The sequence below is a fragment of the Mustela nivalis genome, assembly GCF_964662115.1.
Source record: "Mustela nivalis genome assembly, chromosome: 18".
NCBI classification, from domain to species: Eukaryota; Metazoa; Chordata; class Mammalia; order Carnivora; family Mustelidae; genus Mustela; species Mustela nivalis.
In genome coordinates, this window is record NC_139037.1 from 41865139 (window position 1) to 41886215 (window position 21077).

General features: G+C 51.6%; 1 protein-coding gene across 7 annotated transcripts; it reads right to left on the reverse strand.

Annotated features, from left to right (window-relative positions):
- Positions 1 to 5179: 5179 nt before the first annotated feature.
- On the reverse strand, positions 5180 to 19535 carry DMKN (dermokine). Of its 7 annotated transcripts, none has more exons than XM_082708728.1 (22): positions 18984 to 19535; positions 18513 to 18728; positions 18341 to 18397; positions 18000 to 18050; positions 17734 to 17839; positions 17582 to 17631; positions 16936 to 16989; positions 16487 to 16552; positions 16184 to 16234; positions 14358 to 14402; positions 13686 to 13739; positions 12692 to 12742; positions 12497 to 12544; positions 12240 to 12287; positions 9991 to 10047; positions 9656 to 9703; positions 7990 to 8034; positions 7829 to 7870; positions 7443 to 7511; positions 6383 to 6406; positions 5999 to 6046; positions 5180 to 5500 (listed from the first exon to the last, which is right to left on the reverse strand). In XM_082708728.1, the coding sequence occupies exons 1-21, from the start codon at positions 19359 to 19361 to the stop codon at positions 5999 to 6001; spliced, it is 1608 nt and encodes a 535-aa protein (XP_082564854.1). In that variant the 5' UTR covers positions 19362 to 19535; the 3' UTR covers positions 5180 to 5500. The 7 variants fall into 7 exon arrangements, with proteins under 7 accessions (XP_082564854.1, XP_082564852.1, XP_082564850.1 ...); XM_082708726.1 differs by having other exon boundaries at positions 17680 to 17839; XM_082708724.1 differs by having other exon boundaries at positions 17582 to 17839.
- Positions 19536 to 21077: the final 1542 nt, after the last annotated feature.

Here is a 21077-nt window from a genome sequence, read left to right on the forward strand (position 1 = left end):
AAGCCTAAAATCTTTGAAGAGAAAAGGTGCTGGGGTGTGGGGTATTGGGAGGCAGAATTCGGAACATCCTGTCCCTTCCTTTCCTGTGCCTCTCCCAATGTTGCTATCACACCCAAAAAAGCAGCCATGTTGTCCAGCAGGTCTGGTTTCTTCCTTTGCCACCCACTTTTTGTCCCTATGTACCCTTTGCTTATTGAACTTCTCCCAGGAAGACTTCCTGGATCAATCCCACTGAATTCTGATCCCTCCTCCCATTTTCTCATTCACAAATATTGAGCAGCCACTTTGGCTCTTGGTTCTAGGCATTCAAGATTGATAAGGTACCTGTCCTGTGAACTAGTGTTCCAGTGGAGAAGACAGATCATAGTCTAAATAAAAAAAAAAAAAAATAGGGAACACTGTAACTTCAGAGAAGGGCAAGTTGTGGGGAGAAAATAAAACAGGTGCAATATGATTGCAATCAGGTAGGTATCCTTGGTTCCACTGGCTGTTGGGGGGGACATTTTAATGTAGACTGAAAGCAGTTAAAGCTCCTGTCTTCTGAAGACCTTGAGTTGCGGGGACAGGAAGCAGCAGCATTCCTTGAGAGCGTCTCCCCAACAGGTCTGAGTTGACAGGAAGAGGGAGGCCAGAGCCATATCATCCCCAAGCCACAGTGAGGAGTTGGGACTTGATTCTAGGGCTACTAAAAAACTTATGGAGGATTCTGAGCATGAATCCTTCCTGGGTGGCGTGGGAGAATGGATTTTAGGGAAAAATGAAATTCAGAGGCTGCCTCAGAAGTCCAGGAAGGAGAAAGGGACATCCTACCCTTCTATTAAATAGTCCTTTACGCCAGAGGGCCTTTGCCTGCATCAAGTGGCACTTTGAACTTTAAAGGGCTGGTTCGAGCCCTTTAGACCAGGAATACCCTGAGAGTCTAGAACCATGTTGACCATCTCAGCTTCTCCCACCGTCCCTCAGGGACAGGCTGCAGGAGACCTGAGTTCCAGCTCTTTTTGATTCATCACCCACACTCTTGGCAACCGGCTGTCAGTCAGCCATAGAATTGACGGACTGCCCTGGGAGAGCTTGGTTCTCCTCCCTGTGGCTTCCAGGAGGTACTGCAAGGCCCTCCCTACACAGCTGAAACCCAGGACAAGGAGGAGCACACCTTGGAGATACGGCAGGTTGGGTTCCAGACCACCACAATAAAGCAAGTCCAGTGAATTTTTTAGTTTATTTTTTAAATAATTTTTAAAGATTTACTTACTTGTTTTAAAGAGAGAAAGAGAAAGCACAAGCATGGGGAGGGGCAGAAGGAGAGGAAGACAGAATCCTCAAGCAGACTCCCTGCTCAGGGTGGAGCCTGTCATGAGACTCAGTCCCTGAGATCATGACCTGAGCCAGAAACCAAGAATCAGATGCTCAACCAGGCACTCCATTGAGGCAAATGAATTTTTTGGTTTCTCAGTGCACATAAAAATTATGTTTATTACTATCCTGTTGTCTAGTAAGTGTGCAATAGCACTATGCCTTAAAAAAAAAAAAAAGTACAACACTTTATTGGGCGTCTGGGTGGCTCAGTCGGTTAAGCATCTACCTTTGGCTCAAGTCGGGATCCTAGAGTCCTGGGATTGAGCCGCATAACGGGCTCCCTACTCAATGGGAAGCCTGCTTTTCCACCCTTCTCTGCCGCTCCCCCTGCTTGTGCTCTGTCTCTGTCAACTAAATAAATAGAATATTTTTTAAAAATATGTTTAAAAAACCACTTTATTGCTAAAGAATGCTCACCATCAAGTGAGCTTTCGGCAAAGTGTAATCTTTTTGCTGGTGGACGGTCTCACCTCAATGTCCATGGCTGCTCACTGATCAGGATGGTAGTTGCTGAAGGCTGGGATGACTGTGGAAGTTTCTTAAGACAAGCTGAAGTTTGCCACATCAGTTGACTCTTCCTTTCATGAACAGTTTCTCTGTAATATGTGATGCTGTCAGGTAGCATTTTACCCACAGTAGAACTTCCTTTAGAACTGGAGTCAGGCCTCTCAGATTCTGTTGCTGCTTTATCAACTATAAGTCTATGTCATGGTCTAAATCTTTTGTTGTCATTTCAACAGTCTTCACAGCATCTTCACCAGGAGTAGATTCCATCCCAAGAAACCGCTTTCTTTGCTCATTCATGAGAAGCAGCCCCTTATCCCTTCAGTTCAATCATAAAGTCACAGCAATTCAGCCCAATGCTCAAGCTCCACTTCTAATTCGAGTTCTCTTGCTATTTCCCCCACATCTGCAGTGACTTCCTCCACTGAAGTCCTGAACCCCTCAAAGTTATCCTCGAGGGCTGGAATCACAGGCTTCCTAACTCCTCACATGTTCATATTTTGACCTCCTCCCATGAATCACAAATATTCTTAATGGTATGTAGAGCAGCGCATCTCTTCAAAAAGTTTTCAATTTATTTTGCCCAGCTCCATCAGAGGAACCATTATCTATGGCAGCCATTGCCTTACAAAATGGATTTCTTAAATAATAAGCCTTGAAAGTCACAATGACTCCTTGATCCTTGGGCTGCAGAATGGGTGTTGTGTCAGCAGTCAGGAAACCCTAATCTCACTGTCCACCTCCATCAGAGATCTTGGGTGACCAGGTGCCTTGTACATGAGCAGTAATATTTTGAAAAAAAATTTTTTTTTCTGGGCAGCAGGTCTCAGCAGTGGTCTTAAAACATTCTGCAGACCGTGCTGTAAACAGATGTGCTGCCATCCAGGCTTTGTGATTCCAGGTATAGAGCACAAGCAGAGTAAATGGAGCATAATTCTTTTGAGCCCTAGGATTTTCAGAATGGTCAGTGAACAGTGGCTTCAACTCAGTTACCAGCTGCATTCGCCCCTAACAAGAGGGTCAGCCTGTGCTTTGAAGCTGAGAAGTCAGGCATTGACTTGTCGCCAGCTTTCCAAGTCTTAGACGGCATCCCCTTCCAATAGATGGCTGTTTCATCTGTACTGAAAATCTGTTGCTTAAGTCCTACAGGAACGGCCTTGGCTCGATCTTCTGGGTCACTGGTTACAGCTTCTACATTAGCACTTGCTACTTTACTTTACGATTTTGTTATGTCATGGTGATGGCTTCTCTCCTTAAGCCTCATGAACCCCCACTTTGCTAGCAGCTTTTCTTCTGCACCTTCCTTACCTCTCTCAGCCTTCACAGAATTGGAGAGAGCCATGGCCTAACTCTGGATCAGGCTTTGGCTGAAGGGAATGTTGCAGCTGGTTTGAACTTCCATCCAGACCACTGAAATGTTTTCCCTATCAGCATCAAGGCTGTTTGCTTTCTGATCAATCATGTGCTTACTAAAGTAGCACTTTTCATTTCCTTCATTTACTTTTCTTTTGCATTCTCAAATGGCCTGTCTCAGCTTTCCACATGTTTTCCTCACCAAGCTTAATCATTTATAGCTCTTGATTTAGAGTGAGAGACACACAAATCTTCCTTTCACTTAAACACTTAGAGGGCCAGTGTAGGGTTATTAATTAGCCTAATGTCCTTTCTTAAAAAAAAAAATTAGAGGTGGGAGGAGCAGAGGGAGAGGGAGAGAGAATCCTTAGCAGACTCCCTGCTGAGCATGGAAGCCGACAGGGGGCTCCATCTCCCGACGCTGAAATGGGGATCCAAGCCAAAACCAAGAGTCGGATGCTTAAGCAGCTGCATCACCCAGACACCCCAATTTCAATTTGGCCTAATTTCAATATTGTTGTCTCAGGGACTAGAGAGGCCCAAGGAGAGGAGAAAGATGGGAGAACATCCAGTCAGTGGAATATTCAACACACACAACATCTATGGATGAAGTTTGCTATCTTATATAGATGGCATATAAGGCCGTCCTTATATGGATATATAAGGTGGTGCCCCACAATAATTACAATAGTAACATCAAAGATCAGGGACCGCAGACCACCGTAACAGATATAATAATAATAAAGTTTGAAATATTGAGACAATTACCAAAATGTAACACAGAGACACGAAGCAAGCAAATACTATTGGAAAACTGGTGCTAATAGACTTGCCTGTTGCAGGGTTGCCACAAACCTTCAGTTTGTAAAAGACGTTAATATCCACAAAATGCAATAGAGCAAAGCACAATAAAATGGAGGTATGTCCACGAAGTGGTAGCCCCAATTTAAGGACAAAACTGAAAGGGGGATGCAGGGTAAAGGAATGGTCTTCATCTTTCTCTCGCCCAGATGGGTTTAATCAAGACAGTTTCCCCAAGTTCATTTTGGAACATGTTTTTTTCACTTATTCACCAACTATTTGAGGCCCACCCTTTGTCAGGTACTGTGGTCAGTGCTGAGGATGGAGCGATGATGACCAAGGCAGACAGGAGCTGTGCCCTCGGGGAACCTGCAATCTCAGAGAGAATCGCCTAGGCTGGCAGGGTGCTTTCTGTCCTCCTTTTTCTTCCTGGGTCCCTGCAGGGATGTCGGGGATGAGTGATGGGGACTCCCTAATTTGGAGACATTTTATGGCCTTGACGGGATTTTGACTCGGAGACTCTCAGTGCGGACTCTCCAGGCCTGTCTGCAGCGTTGCTAGGCTTGGGATAAGCCTGGGCTCAGCCTGTGCCAAGAACCTCTGCCTGTTTCCTTGGCACATTCATAGAGTAGAAGTCTCCGCCACCCCCTCTGTATTCCAGAGACGCAGAGCCACTGCATACAACAAGGCACTGGGCTGGTTATGAGCCACTTGCCCACATCTTCCTAAGCACACAGTCTCATCCACACCTCCATGTGTTTACAAGGCTGGGGCATGTGCTGTGCTAGCCCCTGGCCTCTGTTCTTGCACCTTCCTGACCCTCTGGGACTGGCCTCCTCACTTGAAAACCCTCTTTACTTCCACTTCCTGATGTGGATGACTCCCCTCTTGCCTTTTCAGGCTAGCAGAACACCTTTGAACGCCTCAGCGGGGGGGCATGGCATTCGGATGTAGGCTGGGCCGAGATGATGTCTTACAATGAAGAAACTGAGGCACAGGGAGAGCAGCTAACTACTGCTTGTCAGGACCACCCAGGTCTTACCTCTCTCAATTCCCCCCTTTGGTTTACCTCTCTCAGCAGGAAGGCAAATTATCTGCCCCCAGATCACTTCCATTCTCCCTGATCAGGCCATCAGCCTAACATTAAAGAACACAGTGTGGGAAATTGTAAGGAAACAAGATTCATATTTTATTTCCACAAAGAAACTCAAAAGTAGGAAGCTTCTCCTGAAGAATTGTTTCAGTGACTTGAGGTCACAAAACGGAGTAGGTGAACAAAGTGGCAGGTTTATCCGATGAGGTTGCTGGACAAGGAGACCTCACAGTTAGAAGAAACGAGGGACAGACAGACCAAGTCCCCAACCTAGAAAAAGCAGGTGTCAGCACCCAGGCCAGGTCTGACACAGGGAGAGAGTTGGGGGCAGGGCACAGATGGTCTCCTTGACAGCTGATGTTCAGGGCATCGGTCCTGATTGGAAGTAATTTTCTAGAAGAAAAGACAAGACCAAATGGTAGAATTCAGCTATTCCTGAACGTGCTGAAACCAGGTATCCTTTCATCCAGCCTCTGCTCTCCCAGTTTTTTGGTGTCCTATCTGTTTCACCTGCGTGGCCCCTTACTCTTGCTCCTCCCTGAAACAGATTTTGTGGTTCTGCCAAGCTAATCTATTGCCCTTCCCCACTGGCTACTCACTTCCTCCTGCAGTTCTCCCAGAACCTTCTGTCCCGTCCCTCCCCTCCACCTTCCCTCTGGCTGTCCCTGCACGGCAGGGGCCTCTGGCGGGCCTTCCATCGGTACTCAGAGGGTGCTTTCCGAGTGTCCTCACTGGTTTCCTAATGAGTCTTTCTCCGTTGGGGTCTCCTTCTCCATGCCTTTAGAGCATCCACCCAAAGCAAAGCAAATGCCAAGACCCCAGCCCTGCCCCCTGGGGTGGCTGCTTCTCAGCTCCTGGATGGAGGCCTGCACCACTTGCTCTGACACTCACCTACCAGAACTTCACCCACTGCAGCAGGCCAGGGCGCACCCGGGAAGCCTGTGGGACATAGAGAACATTTGAGTGGTCATGGCCCTGACCCTGGCCCTGCATGCCCTCTGGACCCAGATCCCTTCTCTCAGGAGCCCAATTTTCTTTTTTTCTTTTCTTTTTTTTTTTAAAGATTTTATTTGTTTATCTGACAGACAGAGATCACAGTAGACAGAGAGGCAGGCAGAGAGAGAGAGAGGGAAGCAGGCTCCCTGCTGAGCAGAAAGCCCAATGCGGGACTCGATCCCAGGACCCTGAGATCACGACCTGAGCCGAAGGCAGCGGCTCAACCCACTGAGCCACCCAGGCACCCAGGAGCCCGATTTTCTCGGCCTCACTACTCACCGAGGAAGAAGGCGTGGTTATCCCCTGGAAAGAGATCAGAGGAGGTGATGTGGGGCTACAGTGACCTCTGCCTTGTTCTCGGGGCCCAGGAGGGACCCGATGGCAGGGGCAGGCTCAGACCCAGTTTATCTCGGAGGCCCTTGGGTCTGACTGTGGACATTCAGCCCATGGACTTCTTTTCAAGGCAGATTTATCATCCTAAGTACATTTACCCAAGATGAGCACACACTGGCCAAGCAGAGTGAACAGAAGGTAGATAGGGAGATAGATGGATGGAAATTAGCGAGTGGATACCCACGGACAGCATTAACTACTACTTCACCCATTCCCAGTCAGGAGGTGACTCCTGATCTCTCAGTATAAGTCCCGTCCCTGAGGCCAGGGGCTTCCTTGTTCTCCTTGTTCTGAGAGATGGCGGGAAATAGCACCTGTTTTTTCTTCACCAGTCTAATTAGTATTTAGCGTGTTCATTTATTGAATATATAAGGTTGCTTTCTTTGCATCTGAATGAAACAAAATTCTCAGGGTTGGGTTTTTTTTTTTTTTCCCTGTTATTCCCTTTGTGGAACAAAACATTAATTTTCCCACCAACCACAAGTTTCTGGGCAAGCCTCCCCTAAGTGTTAGTGTGCCCTCCTCTCGCCTTCCACGCATCCCATGAACAAATGTCAGCAGTTACAGAGGCAGAGGGAGCAGACTCTACTACATGGGAAGGCTACTTGTTTTGCTGTGTGTCATGTGAGGTTTTTTTAGAGCTGTATATCCCTCTTTGAGAGGATGCTGGTTCCCAGTTTTCTCCAGGGCATGCGACACAGCTGCTGCCCCCTTGTAACCTTTTCTGAGTGGGTGGGAGTGAAGAACATTGAACCTCCCACCCTCCACTTCCAAATGGCTCTCAAGGAGCCTGAGTCTCCCTACGCAGGGGCGGAGAGACATGACTGTCAAAATGAACAGGATTCTGCCTCGGCCTCAGCTCAGCCTGGCCATGAAAGCCCCTCAATGCCCCCCCCCACCCCATGCAGAGACCCCAGTGGGGAAATAAGGCAGTTGGGAGTCTTACCTTAGAGGGGATCTTGGCTGAGTACTGTCCACCAGAAGAAGTAGGGTATGCCTGCTGGTTATAGGTATTCTGTGGAAGAAAGCACGGGGGTAGAGAGAGAAGGGATGAGGGCATTTTGCTGTGGAATAAACACACCGGTTCTTGGCCTGGACCAGACCTGTTTCCAAACCCTGCCTTCCTTCCTTGTGTCATGCATTTTTTTTCTATAGAATCTCCTTCAGCCAGCCAGAGCCCATAGCCTCACCTCCCTTATAGTGTGAGTGGCCCTGCCTCCTCCTTCCCTGGTACCTCTCGCATCTCCTCAAGTATCACTTTGGGAAGTGAAGGCAGGAGACCAGGGAAATGAGCGTGGTTTGAATCAGGTGGTCCGGTGGCAGATGTCTTACCTTAGAAGTCACAGCGGCCACTTCTTGCCATCCTCCGCCAGACTGAGAAAACAACAGCATGGGGGTGTGGAGGAGAGAGAATTTCAGATTGGCCAGCCCCGAGAACCAGACTGAGAGGGACCTGGGACCGTCAACGTCAGTCTGAGGGCAGAGAGACTCACCTGACCGGCACCGCCCGACCTCTTCTGGAGCGATGCATCGGCACCCTTGAAGGGAGAGAGTCTCCATGAAGGGGTCTTTGTCCAAGGTCCCTGGAGCCCTGCCCGACTCGCAGGGCTCCAGCAGCCTGTCACTCAGGCCCTGTCCTCCCGCACAAGCACCAACCCCCACGCATCCCGCTGCACCCCTCTCCATGGTCCAGGATCAGCAGTGCTTCCAGAGAAGCCAGTGAGCCTGAGGACACTGATGACCCCAATAGATACAGGACAGATTTCTACACTCAGTGTGGGGGAGCGAGGCAATTGCCCCCACCCACGCACTTGGAGCTCTGGCAGGCCAGCCTCGGACAGAGCAGGAATGGCAAGTGAGCAGTGCCTACGTAGGCAGCTTTGGGGCAGACACGGCCCCTCAGCCCCAACCCACCTTCTACCGACACCAAACCCTGCTCCCTCCTTAGCCCTGTAATTCCTATTCACAAACACTGTTCCCACAGGGCTCCTGGAAGAATGGGATGCTATCCTCAGCAAACAGAGGCAGAGTGAGGTGATTAGATTCACACTGAGCCAAAGGAGAGCGAAAGGGGAGAAATGCAAGAAAACCCATGAGGCCACGTGAGACACAGCGCAGGTGCATGGGCCCTTCCCCTCTGCAGTCGAGGCAAGAGGAAAATTCTCAGCAGCAGGAGAGAAGTTTAGCTTCTGTGATTACCACCTCTCACACTTGGAACCCCCACTCCCACCCTCCCCCTCCCCCACAGAGTTAGGGTGTTCCTCCTAACTCCAACTTAACTCCTACTGAATTGTAGCCCCACTCTTAGCCCTAACACCGAGGTCTTGACCACAAACGGCTTGACCACAGGCCTCCAGGGATTTTTTGCATGGTCTGCATTTTTAAATAGTTGTGAATACCTAAATTTAGATTTCCCTCAGACAACGAGGCACACTGGTCATTCATGAGTGCATGACAACACGCACCTGGAGGGCCCTGACCTCCCCCTTTGCATGGCCCCACCTGTCCAGCCTCGGGTACCTGGCCCACACGGATGAGTGAGTGGGCAACCTTAACCTCTGTGCCCAAAGGCCACTGGCCAGGAAGAATCAAGATGCGGCCTTCTGCAGGACCCCTCCTTCCGAGAACCCATATATTCAGACCTTCTGCACCTGCTCACACTTGACCACTGCCTGACCTGCTCCCCTCATGCCTCCTGTTTCCTTTCAGCTTTCCTCCTTAACACCCCTTTTCCAGTCCTGAGAGTTGGCCCCAGCTCCAGGCCCCTCTCTCTTCCCCACCTCACATCCCCTCCCCTGCTCACCCTGCAGTACCCACCCAGCTGTGGCTCCCCCTGAGCCAGGCCACGCCCAGCAGGAACAGCAGCAGAGCAGAGAGGGTGGCGGGCTTCATGTTCCTGCGCCTGTGAAGGCCCCTGTCCTTGGCTTCAGTTTTTATCCCAAGGAGGACCGCCCACCCTACTCCTTCAGCAGTGACTCACTAGCTTCTCTCTCCTACCCCACCCCCACTTAGCAGAAAGGGAGGAGAGTGGGAAGAGAGGGAGGAGCTCCCTCAGCAGGGAAGGTAAGCGAAAGGGACTGAATGCAAGCCATTGCCAAGAGCCCAGGTCCCATGTCCCCAGAGCTGGGCTTCCAGAATGAGCAGTTCTGCCACCCTTACCTCAATAATGGCTTTCCAGTTCAGGAAAGGGGTGTTGTGTTTGAAATCCTAGAGGGAGGAGAAGAGGTGAGTAGGGCTCAGAGCGAGGAGTATGGCAGCTTGTTGGAAAGGTGCAAGAATGGGTTTTGGCACCTGGGTGTGGTTTGGGGTTAGATGAAGATAAGCATACTGGAGCTTGAGGGTGTTAGCACTTCTGATGGTATTTGGGCGAGTTTGCCCATCTCACAAGGAAAAAAAGGGCGAATTTTGTGACAGGTGGGCTGGAGCTTGAGGGAGGTGGGGAAAGGGACAGATGACCAGATCCCCAGTTCTCTGAAAAGTGAGAGATCTCCTACCTCCCAGAGTCGGCTGAAGTAGAGCAGGGCGCGTGTGCTGGGGCGTGGGACTTGGCCCTGTGGAGGAAAGGTGGGGTAGGGGTGAGCAGGGAGCTTGGCCTCCTGCTCACCTATACCCCTATTCCCGCTACCACCATCACTCAGCCTTCAGAATTTCATCATGACTAAGGTTTGGAGGGAAGCTGGGGTGTCTTAGGAACACTAGTAAATTGCTTTTGGAAGCAGAGCGGGAAAGAGAGACTAGATCTCGGTAGCCGCTAACCAGCCCCCCTCCCCCCTACACACACCACGCTCTTCACTCTCCCTGCTTCCCCAGCCTCTGACAGAACCTCACTGCAGCCAAACCTCAGGACAGGACCAGGACCCCCAGCCCATTGCCCAAAGCTGCAGGGCTGTGGATGACCCTTCCAACCCCCCTGGAATGACAATGGAGACGTAAGAAAGGACCAGAGACCAGGAGTGTGGGGCAGCTACGGTTTATTTCAAGGATAAGGATTGAGATTAGTGGTGGAGTAGTGGGGTTTTAAGAAGGGGTTGGGGGCTTCCATCCATCTGGTAGCTCCTTGTCTGGAAGTCATGGGGTGCGAAAGCTCTCGTCCTGGGCAAAGAAATAAGTTCTAAGAGGAAGCTCAAGGAGTAAGAATTCAGGACCTAATGGGCCAAGTCGGGTGGATCAGGCCTTTGCTCCCGAAATCGGCAAGGATCTTTTTGCCCAGGGTGGCTGTCATCCAGCCAAATCCAGAAATTCCAGTTTGGGATGGAACAACTCTTACTTGCCAAGAACTGTTACGTATAGTCTCCCTGTTGTCACTGCTCAGTCTGGCCCCAGTGCTCAGCTCCCTCCCTGTTAAGGAGATGGGCCTTCTGTTCTCCTCTCTGCCAATCTCTGTCCTGCTCCCCTTCTTAGATCTGCTTCTGGGGAAGCTGCCCCAAATGGATCCTGCCTAACTGTGAGCACTCCCTTTACTGCCCACCGCCCGCCCCCCAATGTTCACTGCCTTTCTGGCCCCTGGGGAAGTATCCATCTGTGCCTCTGACCCTAAGCTCCTCATGTTTGGGGGCCTGGTCTCCCCGAGATCCACAGTAAGGAGTCTTGCCCCTCTCAGACACCGTTTCCTTTAAAACAGAAAAGTCCATTTGGCTCTTTTAGTTCATCCAAAACTGCACTGCCCTGCACCTGGGAACTTCTGCCTCCCACATCTTTCGCTCTCCCACCTTCTTCCCCAAGGCGCAGACTTGGCCTTGCCTGAGTTTGGGGCTTTCTCTTCACCTCCCTGCCTACCACCACCAGTATCCCCCACGAGTTTTAGAGGGCAGGGATCCTTGTCTTCCTTCTTCTACTGTAAGGGTCAGAAGCTCAGCTGCTGGGGTGACTGCTGGGCAGCAGGCATGTGGCTGCAGGAGAGAAACAGCCGCTATTCATTAGAGCAGCTGTCCATTAGAGCTCGAGGAAAGAGGGGCCCAGTGTTGCCTCATTTTCCAAGAGAAGTCAGAATTTCAAGTCACTTTGTAGAACCTCTCAATTTTTAAACTTTGGCAACTAATTCATAGTGTTTTTAAAATTAAAAAACAAAAACAAAAACAGAACAGTGGCTCAAACAAAGCACATCCGTTGGCTGTCACTTGCAACTTCTGCCTTTGGAGTTTGTTCGGATTATCGGCCTGCCTCTGCTCTGGAGGCATGTCTGCTATTTAGGCGTCAGATCAGCCTGGCCAAGGGATCCCTGAATGTGGAAGGGATGGGCAGGGGGGAAGGAGAAGAGGGTTCTGGGCTCCAAGTGCCTCTTCAACCTATGCACACCCAGGGCCCAGAATACCTGGCACCCAGCAGGCACTGGGCACATAATCATTTTCCTTCCCTTCTTTCTCAGTGTCATTCCTCCTGGGGCCTCTAGCTCCTCCGGACTGTTAAGTCCTTCCCCTGCAAGGACTAGGCTTCCTCACTCTCCCCTTAACCTTCCAGGTCTCAAAGGAGAAACTGAGGTTGACACCTGTTCAGTTTGTGTGTTGAGACATAAAAGAGGCCCATTCCTTCCTCTTCCCGGACTCCTAGCTGTTTCCAAACTACCCTCTTCTTGCCTCTGCCTCCTTCCTCTTTGTTTTTGTCCTTTTTTTTAAGCCCTGGACAGAACGCCCCTTCCACTGCCATCGTCACTTCCCCAGCTCCCCAGGTTAGGGGGTAGCAGTTCGCTTTCTTCTCTCTTTCCCTCTCCCACAAAGATCGAATGACACGGCCTTCTAGCCCTTACCTTGTTTATGGCATCCCAGTTAATGAAACCCAGCTTGGATTTAAAATTCTGCAGAGATTTAAAAAAAAAAAAAAAGAGGAAAATGGCAAATTGAGTTGTAATGTGATGTAATGTTGTCTCAGGACCTCAGGGCAAGAGGTCAAGGACCACCACTGACAGTCGGTCTTTCTTTAAAGAGGGCTTCAAGCCCACAGGGCAGAGGGACAGAACTTCGATTTTCCTCGAGAGAGTGGCTAGAGAGATCTTGTTGAACTCACCTTCCAGAAAGTGTCAAAATTGAAGATCCCAGGAGATGACTGAGAGTTCTAAGGAACCAAAGAGAAAGGGGATAAGAGTAGGAACCCACCCTGTGAGCAAGAGGCAGGGGCGGGTGCTCTGAGGGTCCGGAGGGGAGGCAAGGGATCACTTGATGCCATGGTCCCGGCCAAAGGTGGGGTTATGCCTCCACTCACCAAGGTATTGATCCCACTGACAGCTTCACCTCTTCCGCTGGGCCCTTGCCACTGGGTAGGAAGGGGGGACTACTGTTCAAGGCCTGTGCCTCCTGTCACGCATGCCCGCTATTAGCCTGCTCCGGGCCCACCAGCTCTGCCTTTGCTCAGGCTCTGTGTACTCTGGGTAAAGTCACCTCCTCTCTTTTCTCACACAGCAATAGGAATTCCCACCTTCTTGGAATGTTCTGCCACTTTTTTCTAGAATAGCCCTGCCCATTCCTTTGAATCATATTCTTATTCTGCCTCCCCCCAAAGCCTGTCCCAAAAAGACTGCTGGGAGCTCATGTGTAGTCCCATCACGTGCCTAGCACAGTGCCTTATCCTGCCATATTCCTGTGTGGAGACGTCTCCACTTAACAGAGGAGCGAAGCAAACTCAGAGCTGTCCAGCCTCATGCCTCAGGTTCTTTTTCCTTGTCGGACTCCCGTGTCCAGATCCTGAATCACTTTGCTCTGGTCACGATGCAGAAAGCTCTGCAGTAACTGTGGCGTGGAGCTAGTTAGGTTTTGCCATCCCCATTTTACCCGAGAGGAAGCCCAGGCTCAGAGAGGCCAACTACCCTGCCTGAAGATGCACAGACGACAGACAGGTGGGACAGCTGTCCTCTGAAGCCCCGTCTTCTAACTGAGAGGTCACTGCTTTCTAACTCAGAGGTTAACACTTCTAAAGTATGGTTTCCAAAAATAGCCCCTTGACCATTCTCCTGTTACTTTTGGCTGTGTTTCCCTCTCAGTGATAATACACAGTGATGATCGTAGTTTGTAGAAGGGAGAGGAATGGATGAACCAAGGAGACGGGGATCACAGACCCCTGTCTAGTCTCCTGGTGGTCACTCAACACAGAGTCAGGGCAGCTTGCAAGAAGGTACTGATGTTTCTCTTTCTTTTCCCCATTCCTTAGTGTTCTGTCCCCACACTTTACCAGCCCTTCTCCTAAAACCATCTGTGCTCACCTGATAATTGTCTTGGGGACCCCCAACTAGACGACTGCCCTCTTTGCTTATTTCCTACAGAGAGAAAATGGAAGAGAGTCTGTGGAGGGCTCATGTAGGATGAGAGGGCAAGATAGCAGGATGTGGGCAAGGGCCTCCTGAATCAGGGCACAAACCCAGCAGATTTCCCAGATCCCCAAGAGAGGCTCTTCTCCCTGGAAAATCTTGCTTCAACTTCCTGTGGATTGGGTTATTACTCAATTGGCAACATAACCATCTCTTTATATTCACTTCCGCAACTTCCCAAAATCTAACGGGAAGGGCCTTTGCCACCAAAGTATCTGAACTGTCCCCTGGTTTTGAGGCAGAAGCCAGCCAGACTGTTGGACTAAACTGATGCAAACTGTAAGCCATGGTCTGGGCAGATGTGTCACATTGGTCAGAAAGGGGCCACTGGCTGGAGAGTCAGTGGGAGCCTAGTGGCACAGAAGTCCTCTAGTTCCTCTCCTCCTAAGTTAGAGGGAGGCACTTCTTCAGTCCCACTTTCCCGGTGCTGAGATGAATTCCCTGAGCTAAGATCAAGACCAGCTTGGGTGCAAGACTATCAGCTCTGTTAGCATTGCTGTTGCAAAGGAGACCTCCATCCCATCTCCCGCCACCGGTCTCTACTCTCAGTGCCGGTCATCTCCTTACCCTGATGTCGCCATAGCCGCCGGAACCTCCCTGTCCTCCAAAGCCCTGAGGGATGAGACAGTGCAACAGAGATCATTGTTTTAGATCTTAGGTCCCTCCCTGCACCTTTCTGTATTGATTTAGTACAGTTCCTCTAATAGTCCTCATGGAGTTCTCTTTTGGAATTGGCCAAAATAATCTTGGAATTCATCTGGAAGAATAAATGTTTAAGAATAGGTGAGGGTGCCTGGGTGGCTCAGTGGGTTAAGCCTCTGCCTCGGGCTCAGGTCATGATCTCAGGGTCCTGGGATCAAGCCCCACATCGGGCTCACTGCTCAGCAGGGAGCTTGCTTCCCCCTCTATCTGCCTGCCTCTCTGCCTACTTGTGATCTCTCTCTCTTTGTGTATCAAATAAATAAATAAAATGTTTTTAAAATGTTAAAAGAAAATGATAGGTGAAAAAACACTGGATGACCTATACTGGCGGATATTAATGTACCATAAAGAAAGCCTTGTCACGGAACAGATGGAGTCAGTTTGACCAGATAGAACCCAAAGTATGAAGGTATTTACAAGTGACATTTTACATCAATGGTGTAAACAATTCAATGTGTGTGGCTGGCAACACCAGGTAAATATTTGGAGGGTTCAAGGGGCACAAGTTATACCTAGCTGGTACCCCCCTTCTGTTTTTATCTGGTTTTCCCTTCATAAGAGAGCACGCAGCTCTGATCCAAAATGTGGGGCAAGTCTAGCCGAACTGAGGAATGGGACTAGATTGTATATAGCAAAGTAAAGCCCTGGTAGATTAAAGAGTTAAATATAAAAAATGAAAGTATAGATGTATTAGTAGTTCTAGAAGAAAATCGAGGCCTTTTTCTTTTCAAGAGCAGAAACCATAGAAGAGACTGGTATATTTGACTACATATTTAAGACTTTGGTATGCAAAGAGCTAGAAACAGTTACAAGCCGGGAAGTTAGTTAGTTAGGAAATCATTAGTTAAGAATCGTTAGTTAAGAAACTAACACCTAGGGGCACCTGGGTGGCTCAATGGGTTAAGCCGCTGCCTTCAGCTCAGGTCATGATCTCAGGGTCCTGGGATCGAGTCCCGCATCGGGCTCTCTGCTTGGCAGGGAGCCTGCTTCCTCCTCTCTCTCTCTCTGCCTGCCTCTCCATCTACTTGTGATTTCTCTCTGTCAAATAAATAAATAAAATCTTTAAAAAAAAAAAAAAAGAAACTAACACCTACCTACCCATATTACTATCCTTAATATCCGAGGAGCCTAATATTCAGGGAGCCTTCTCCCCATCGGCTGTGCTCACACCAGTGCACATCGGCCTTGCCAGAACCTGGTAGAAACCAAAATCTCAGCCCCACCCCAGGCCTGCTGACTCAGAACCTGTGTTTTCACAAGATCTCTAGGCTCTTTGTGGGGATCTTAGTGCAACACTTCCTCTTGTCAGTGCTGTAGATGCTGACAGAAAGCCCAGATTTCCAGAATAACTAGGAGGAAAGTCTGTGCATTCCAAACCCAGTTTCCAGATGCTGTCGAAGAGGTCATGGCATTCTGTTCAGGCCTTCTGTTTACTGGCCGGGTGGGTGTAGGTCACTTGAAGTGATTATGTTTCTAGAAGGACTGGTTTCTATGTGATTTTTCATAGCCTCCTCCATGGTATAAAGTGAGGCATATCATGTAAGGATTTGCAATTAATTATTACTTTGGAGATTTTTAATATTTGTAGGAGTATGCGTTTGGTTTCTTTCCCACGGACAGGGCTGGGATGAAGGTTAGCCTTAGGAGTGGCGCCAAGCAGGAGTGGGCACAGTCCCAAGTTTGGCTCTCACCTGACCCCCAGATCCTCCGGATATGCGGACTTCATTCCCTGGGTTGTCACACTGTGAGAGAGAGAGAGACAGCTTTCCCTCTGTTGCCGCCTAGACACCAGGGGCAGCCCCCACACTGCAGCACACATGAATCAGTTAACCCTGAGGCTAGCCAGCAGCCACCCCACCTCGGCCCCATTCTCAGCTCTGGCCAGCGCTCTCCCAGCTCTCCCATCATCCAAGGAGCCTCAGCACCTGTTATCTCCCCTCCCCTCCAGGAAGAGGAGGCAGATCTGTGCACGAGTGCACTCAGCAGACACTCACCCCAGGTTTATTTCCACTGCCACTTCCGCCACCACTGCTACCCCAGGAAGAGCCGGTATTGTATCCCTACGAGGGGAACATGAGTCCACACAGGGTCTTAAAAGGATTCAGTGGGAACCAGATCGTTGTCTGGACATTATAATTTGTTTTACTCCCCTCTGCCAACCTCCATCTCTTCCCATCTTGAGCCAGCTGGCCAGTGAAGGAAGTTATTCAGAGCACAAAGGACAGGTATGACCAAGTGTATTCGGAAATGCAGGACAGTTTGGGGATTTTGAGCTGTCGTCCTCTCCCCCTACCACATGCCAGAAGCCAAAAAGCCTTTGGAGCCTAACATCTTAAGAGCCTTGATCCTGGCACCTAAGGGCTTGTCCTGTCCTCCCCCTTCTTCTCCTTACCCCTCCCTCTCCTGGAACATAGGCAGAGGAAGGGACCCCAAGAGTCCTTACCTGTGAACCTGAGTAGCCGCTTTGAAAATTCCTAGAATTTTCTAAGGGACGGTCCTAGATTGGGAGGGAAAACAGATAGTATATGGAGCAGTAAGTTAAAGCAGCTTATGTGACCTGGCTTGTTCTCCTTACTTACCCCTTCTTGCCTCAGACCTTTCCCAGATACCCGGGGGAGCCAACTGTGCTCCCGCTTTTGCAGGACTCCTCTGGGAGAGTCACCCTAAGCCAGCTGCCAGGCTATAGTCCGCTCTTCCCCCAGTCCCCTCAGCCCTTTGAGAGGGGCCCTGTATTTATCACCCCAGCTCTGTACGTGTCCTTGTCTCCGTGTGTGCGACGGGCCTGCCACCGTTCTCTTGGGAGCTTCCCAAGCCCGTTTCCTGCATCCACCTCTCTTCTCCCCTCTGCCACCCCCAGCTCTAGACCTATCCACCAAGCGGGCGCGGCCGCAGGAGTGGGTTAGACAGGAGGCAGGGCATCGCCACCCGCGCTGGGCAGAAGGGAACCGAGTGAGCAGATGCAGCAGCGGGGGCACCTCTGCTGAGGCCCCAGAGAGCCGGCTGTGTAAGGAAGCCTGCCTGGGGGGCTGCAAAGGTGGGGAGCAGGAGCTGAGGAGACCTGGGATGGTGAGCAGCAGAGTAGAACTCACCCAGCTGGGTCCATAACTGCTGCCGCCGCTGTTGCTGCCACCGCTGCTGCCTCCACCGCTGTTGCTGCCACTGCTGCCGCCGCTGTTGCTGCCACCACTGCTGCCGCTGTTGCTGCCACCACTGCTGCCGCTGTTGCTGCCACCGCTGCTACCGCTGCCGCTGCTACCACTGCCACTGCTGCCACCATGGCCATTGCCTCCACCGCTGCCACCGCTGCCGCTGCCACTGTCACTGCCACTGCTGCCACCACTGCCTCCCTAAGGGGCAGGAAGGGACCAGAGTGAGAATATCAGGAGTGTTTGCTTCCCTCCCTCCCCTCCCTCTCTGGCTCTAGCATATTCCCCACAGCACGGTCTGAGGGGAGCCGATGTTCTGTCTACTCCCTGCACAACATGCTCCGACGGCCCATCCCCTTACCCCGAAGTTGCTAGAGCTTCCGCCTGAGCCGGATGGTGGGGGGTTGGTGCACTGCAGAGGAAAGTTTCCAGGGACAGGTGAGTTTCCAGACTTCAGTGAAAGCCATGGCCACAGGCAGGGCTCTCCTGTTTCCTGTGGCTTGGCCTTCTTTCCCCACCTGTTTTTGCCCCACACCCATCCCACTTCCCTCCCCCTCTTCCTGGCCCCCTCATCTAGCCCATCTCTTTCCTGTCCAATCTGCCTTGTACCTTGACCCCCCAGCCTTTCTTTCCTCTTCGTCTCTCCTGCTTTCTGGCACACGCACCTGGACACCCTCTTCCTCCCCATACTCTTTCCCTTACCTCTGTATGTGAGTTGCTGCCTCTCACTGACCCGTAACCAGGTTGGACCACAGTCCCCTGCAGAGAGGAGGAAGCCGAGTGTGGGTACCGACAGTAAGATGAGGGAGGCGTGGAGAGCACGGGCTTGAAGGGCAGGAGGTGGAAAGCCTCAGGGCTCGGGTGGTTACTGTACCTGAGCGTTGGTGCCTGAGCTGAAAGACCCTCCGTTGCCTCCTTGGCCCCAGGAGCCTCCCTGAGAGTGGGTTCCAAAGCTGCCATCTGGACCTCTGGGATACCCCTGGCCCCAGGGAGTCCCTGGACCTCCAGAATTGCCTTGGCTGTGGACTCCAGAGCCACCCTGGGAGCCAAAGATGCCATGGCCTCCGGATGGAGGCTGGCCACCGGTTCCCTGCAAGAACAACACACACCTGCACTGAGTGTGTGTGCCCTTCCCCCTCCGTGATAAGGGAGGGCAGGCACAGCAGGACATAGGCAGAGGCAGGTAGAGGGAGACCCCAGCATGGTGGAAGAAGGAGGCATCATCCCATGGAAGGAAAACACAGCCACAAATAAGAGACCCAGTCATCCTTCCAACTGATTTCCAAGATTCTCAACCCAACTGCCCACAGCCTTCCATTTCCACAGCCAGCTGCCCGCTACTCACCCAAGCACCGTTGCTGCCAGGCATCCCCTGCCAGGAGCTGTGGAGAGCATCTTCTCCACGTCGAATGATGTTCTCAGCCTGTCTGCCAGCCTCGCCCCCAGTATTTCCAAGGGCACGGGCTGCCTCCCCCATGCCATGACCCATGACTTCTCTGGCTACAGAGCCAGCTGCCTCTCCAGCCCCTTGGCCAACAGCCTCTTCGACTCCATGGCTAATAGCATCTCCCACCCCTTGTCCAATGGCATGTCCTACCCCATGTCCCAAGGCATCCCCAGCACCTGCTGCAGCCCTCTCCCCTCCTCGCAGCAGTGGGCCAGCCTCCCCACTGCCCAGGCACAGGGCCAGCAGGAGGCAGGCCAGGGAGCCCTGTGACTTCATCTCTGCCTCACTCCTTTCCCTCCTATTTTCTTCTGACCCAAGTTTTCTTCTCTTTGTCCTTCCTCTACCCCCGTGTCTGCGTGTGCCTTTCTCTGTGTTCTTCCTCCTGACTCACTCCCCGTTCCTCTAAGTCCGCAGCCTTCTCTCTCCTTTCCCAGACTCCCCTGCCTTCCCAGAGTCCTCCTCCCTGCCGCTACTCCTTATACTGTGGCCTGGGAGAAGGTGACGGGGCTAGGGAGCCCAGAGTCCCTCCCTCATGACTCAGGGCCAGCCACCGATAGGGTAATGAGCTGTAATTGTGAGTCTGAGAGTCTGTGTTGAAACAGAGAGGGAGCCCGAGCATCAGGGAGGAAGAAATGGGATGAGGCAGGTGCAAAGGTGTTCTGATTTCCCAACCCCAGGAATTTGGGGCGCAGGGTGGGGATGGGGGCATCTGAGGAGATAGGTGGTTGATGTCTCCTAGAGGTGGTAGATGGAGGGGACTCAAGAGAAAGGAACCACAGGCAGGACCCAACCAGGAGGCAAGCATAGGGAACCCGATAGGGCGAGACCCACCCAAGGTGTAACCCAGCCTGGATTAGGGGCACTGGGATGAGAGGCAGCTGCTTTCTCGGTCTTACTCTCTCAGTTTTGGTGACCTTTTCCTCTTCCATCTCTCTTCCCTCCCATGCTGCCGCCTAAAGGTGACTGTCCTCACACTCTTTCATGCTTTCCACTCCACAGAAACTCTGGGAGTTGTGAGACTGCCCTCAGTGGGGACCCCAGGTATGGAGGTAGGAAGTAGCCAGAGTGGTCATCAGGGCGTCTCAGCACTCGGGCTGCTCTTGGCTGAGAAAGCTGGGTGCGGAGCAGGGAACTGGGCGGGCCAGCCACCCCCAGGGAATGAGTGGGAGGGAGCAGCTGACCCAGGCACCCATCCTGTTTACCTGGCCCACAGGGGCACGTGTGTGAGCTCAGAGCCTCCTGAGAGGACTGGGACTGCCGCTTGCCCCACCCCACCCCCAGTCTCCCCAGGACCTGGCGGCAGGGGAGGAGGAGACAGCACAAGCCCCCCACCCTGCCCCCTTCCAGGGCCCTCTGTCAGCAGCGTGGCCCTCTCCCTGTCCCAGCTCAGGACACAGAGCTCAGTCATCTAACCCATCTCACCCCTGTCCAGCACCCGTCCACTTCTCTGCTCCCAGGGCCTTGGGGCCTCCCACTTGTCGCCAGCCTTGTATCACTGGAACTCATCACCGACTTAGGAGGGGCTGGTTTCCATCCACCTTTCTCAATGTCTTTCAGTCAGTCTCTCTCCACCCCAGCATCCGCACCCCAGCTTGTAATATCCAGCACCTCTCACCGCGTAAACACAATCCCTGTCTGTCCTGGGCGCCTCCCACCTCCCTGTTATTCCATCTCCCTTTAATGAGAGTGATAATGGTGGTAGTGGTAATCATCATCGTAATTTTCACCACGGGTCCAGTCTATCCATAGCTCTGGGTGCCCAGTGCCGGACTAAGCACTTTAAGGCTCTCACAGCCCTGGGAGATAGTCTTAGAATTACCCCATTTAGAGACAGAGAATTTGGGGCTCAGAGGGGAATGGTGGTGTGTGGTAGAGCCAAAGCCAAGCCCAGGCCTGTCCCACTCCTAAACTCTGCTCCCAGCACATTCTGTCATCCTCCGTCTCAGACCTCCCGCTGCTTGTCAAAACCTTCATTCTTCTCTGGATGGAATT